At 36.1% G+C, this 4,183-nt stretch overlaps 1 protein-coding gene across 1 annotated transcript; it reads right to left on the reverse strand.

Moving 5' to 3' along the window:
• Positions 1-1,678: 1,678 nt before the first annotated feature.
• Smp_120180 (putative nad dependent epimerase/dehydratase) lies at positions 1,679-2,703 on the reverse strand (the record flags this gene model as incomplete). The annotated part of the gene is made up of 1 exon (XM_018798272.1): positions 1,679-2,703. One exon carries the CDS (start codon positions 2,701-2,703, stop codon positions 2,377-2,379), a length of 327 nt encoding a protein of 108 aa, XP_018653230.1. The 3' UTR covers positions 1,679-2,376.
• Positions 2,704-4,183: the final 1,480 nt, after the last annotated feature.

Here is a 4,183-nt window from a genome sequence, read left to right on the forward strand (position 1 = left end):
ACTTGAGTCCTAGATCAATGTATACTTACTTCTTCGGTAAGCTGATTATCTTGTATAACTACTGATCCGAAATAAACGAGGAAATTGCGCTTACTAAAATACTTATTTTGGTAATCACATCATTTATTAACACTATTGTATTCTTTTGTCCTACCACCCAGTTTAGTAACAGTTGTTTTTTTTAAATAGGCTGTAAGGAAGTAACTCAGCCTACAGCTTTTCTAGTGTCACTGCCGATCCCAAGCCCACACAAAGAAGGGTCGGGCATGAGACCAGCAACTCCATCCCGTAGAAAACAACCTTGCTAAAAAACGCTGTAAGGAAGTGGAATGAGCGCGAATAAATTCTCTCGATTTTGATGTTTCATATCAAGACACGTTTATTAGTTAAGAAATTTCAACAGTAAACTGATTGAGAACAGATCGAAGTATTGTGAGGAAGTGGGAAGAATTATAATTTAGTAACATTGAAAAAATCATTTGAAAACTATTTCCTGTCCAATAGTATGTCGTGATTCCATATATACGAAAATTCAAACTACCCAGTTATCTTAACTACAGCTGAAGACATTGGTGTGAGGTGGTTGGAGGTAGCCAGTAGGAAACCCTGCCTGAAAAATGTTTCGTAGCAGTTGATACTCGTCGGCAAGAGGTGTGTGCAACCTTAGGAGAATTGATACTCTCTATGTAATTAGAAAAGATGTCAGCGATCTCCACAGTTTGCCACATTACCATTAATTTACTAGGACTCAAAATGACGTCTCTCGCAGGACCGGAAATTTACTTTAATTGATCAGGGAGTAGTAACCGATGATATTTTTGTACAATCCTTGATCGATAAAAAATCCAATCAATACGAAGAAGAATTACCTCTAATATCACTATTCATCAGAAGGGGTTTTGTGATTTTAGTAATTTTATGGTTGAATTCATGAGTCAATCGAAGCTAGACCACCATGGGAAGCCTGGAAGCACTGAACGGCGGCCGTGGATGCGCAATGCTGAGTCCCACAATAGGACGAAACAGTCATCCAGTGCTTCCATGGTGGTCTAGCTTCAATTGACTCATGAATTCAACCATAAAATTACTACTATTTATTTATTTAAACACATAAACATTGGTGGAAGGAGATACCGAATATATATGCGCCACTTTTCGTCATCCGATTTGTGTGAGAGCTGGAACACTGCCTGTTCGCCCAAAATGAGGCAGGTAGTTTTCTTAGAGGACCACTCGCCGAGCCTTTGACCTAAAGGTTTGATCCACAATGCAGTGGAGCAACATTAGAAGGTGTAGTCCCATGGTAGCCGGTGACTAACAATAGTTTCATACGTTATTCGTTCCCTGAGGATCCTGGAGCCCATGTGCATTATTAGTTTGGAATTAGGATTTTCCAACTCCGTTAGACGGATTCTCCGTACCCACCAACCCGGTTAGAGCGCCGGACATTCGATTTTTGTCCTCTCATTCTCGTAAATAACACCCTCGCCGTGAGAAGGACATCCCTAACCATGGCTGTGGCAATCTGAAAGCATTTCGAGAGGAAGAGTAGACTCTCCTAATCCTCAGCCTTACCAGGGCATTTGAGGGCTATATAACAACACCTCGCACCGAAATGATAATAAGTTGACCAACTAAGTAGATATACGCATCATATTAAATAAAATTATATCCCAATGATGATAATGAAGAAGCTTTATTCACAAATCATTATACTTTTTCTTTAAAAATAAAAAAACAATCAAAGTCACACGAACTGAGTATAATTTGTAAGGGAGCAATGATCCTGAGTAATAAACTTAGAAAAGAATAACACATGAATAAACTCATTAGCTCATGGTATAATTATGAATCAGTAATTATTTTAAAAGTAGATGAAAACCCGTTTTGAAATATATTAATGATCAATTCAGAAAAAGAAAGACAACTACCAACAGTTGTTACAAGAGATCGAGTTTCATAAGAATACCTTTAACAAGATACAGTGTGCAGCACAAAAACACTATCGATTAAAAAATACACACACACACACAATTTATGGATATGTGGAGTGCTTCATGTGTGTTTATCAACAAACTCTACACATTCGCTCACACTCATACACACACACACACAGACACACCTAACGTACATACAAATCAATTGTGATGATAAGTTCATTACATCCTGTAATAAACAAAACAGGATATCAAATAAACATCACCCAAAGGAAGATACAGAATACAAGAGGTACCCACATAAACTTCAAACTAATGATAATAGATAACACAACAGTAAGAAAGTAACACAGAAAAGAGGTAACGACTGAAGACATTGAAAAAAGAAAAAAAAAACTAGACGTATTTTCATACTGAAATAAGTTAGGTGTAAATTAGTTTATAATAAAAATTTACAAAACATATAAGCAATAATAAACAATATTAACATTGGTAAAATCCATTGTGAAAATTTTAATATACGTTTTTCTAATTTTAATAAACGTCTTAATTCATTATATTCATTAACATGTGGAAATGGACAATTTGGTATTGGTAAATTAAGAAATTTACATAATGGTTCCCAACCTTGACTTATATCATATTTTAATAAACGATCAGATGGTACAGTTTTAATAACAGTTTGATTCCAATTAACAAAACCATTTAACATAGATGTATCATTAGTAAAATCCATATTCTCACCAAATACACGTTTACAATTCATAACAAATAATTCATGAAATTGTTGTAAACCAATACATTTTCTTAATAATTGAAATGACCATGAACGTGGTTGATCTATATCTTTAGGTAATATAGTAGAACGACAACCAGCTAACCATATCTCAGGATCACGAACAGTTAAAATAACCTATTTATGAAAGGATAAAATGAATTGATTAGTATTTATTCACAAAACGATGATTAAAATATATATTTCTGTAAAGCTTACTCTCGCGATCACTGATCGGAATATTTATACACGGGATGTGAATGTGTATATGAACGGTGCGAATAGTCCGCCAAGGTGTTTGTTACCTGAGTGGTTGCGTCACAGGATTGGGCTGTACTGTTCGGATTGTAGCGTTAAAGCCTATATAGTGTCTGGTTCTTCTATAGGGTGGGATTGAGCTGTACTGTTTGGGTTGCCATGTGAAAGTCTAGATGATGTCAAAGTCAAATTTCTCAATACAAACGACAAGACAGTTCTACTGTACCGAGCTGAAACTTCAATAAGTACTACAACCATCATCAACAAATTACAGGTATTTCTAGACAATATTCTACGCAAGATACTCCAGATCCGTTGACCAGATACTACCAGCAACAACCTACTGTGACAGAGAACAAACAAACTTACAGATGAAGGGAAAATTGGGAAAAGACACCGGAGATGGGTAGGACATGCACTGTGGAAATCATCAAACTGCATCACCAGGTAAGTCCTAACTTAAAAATCTTCAATGAAAAACTAAAAGAAAAAGACCAAGGGACGTATTGCATCGGGAGTTGGATGGCAGACAAAATAATGGATAGAACTTAGCAACAGCTGGGAAGGAGAGCCCAGGACAAAGTAAGTTAGCAAATCCTGGTCAGTGGCCTATTCTTCTACACGAGAGGTAACAGACGTAAGTAAAAAATCAAGTAAGTGTATAGTTTAGATCATAAACTCTATGTTAAAAAAATGATCACAAAAGAGTTTGCGTACCAGTCAAAACGCAAAAAATCTGGAAAAAAAAGTTAGTATTATGTCCTGCGGCATACTGATATGTACACCGTTTCTGTATGCATCGAGTGAGATCAAAAGTGGGTAGAAACCTTTTATTGGCTAACCGAGTCGAGAGTATATCCATAACTCATTGATAACTATAAACATATGTCTCTAAGAAAATGAAGTGGCAGTTTCAACAAATAGCTTGTGTCCGTCAGTATCTCTTACTTTCCATTTAACTTATGTCTGATTAACCCAGTGCATCAGTTAAAATTTCGAAAATTAAAATTCTTTATTAATTTTACGACTCTCGCTTCCTCTAATGAAAAATAATTAATGAAGTATAGAGGATTCATTCACGTTTTCTATAACGGAACCTAGTCTCACTAGTCCTGTTCAAAGGTGGCTCAGTAGTTAAGTGGTTCGAGTCTTATCCACTAATTCCCGAGTCCGAATCCCACCCCACCTACCTCAGTTAAGGCAACCGAGAAGC

Source organism: Schistosoma mansoni, chromosome 6 (assembly GCF_000237925.1).
Source record: "Schistosoma mansoni strain Puerto Rico chromosome 6, complete genome".
NCBI lineage: Eukaryota > Metazoa > Platyhelminthes > Trematoda > Strigeidida > Schistosomatidae > Schistosoma > Schistosoma mansoni.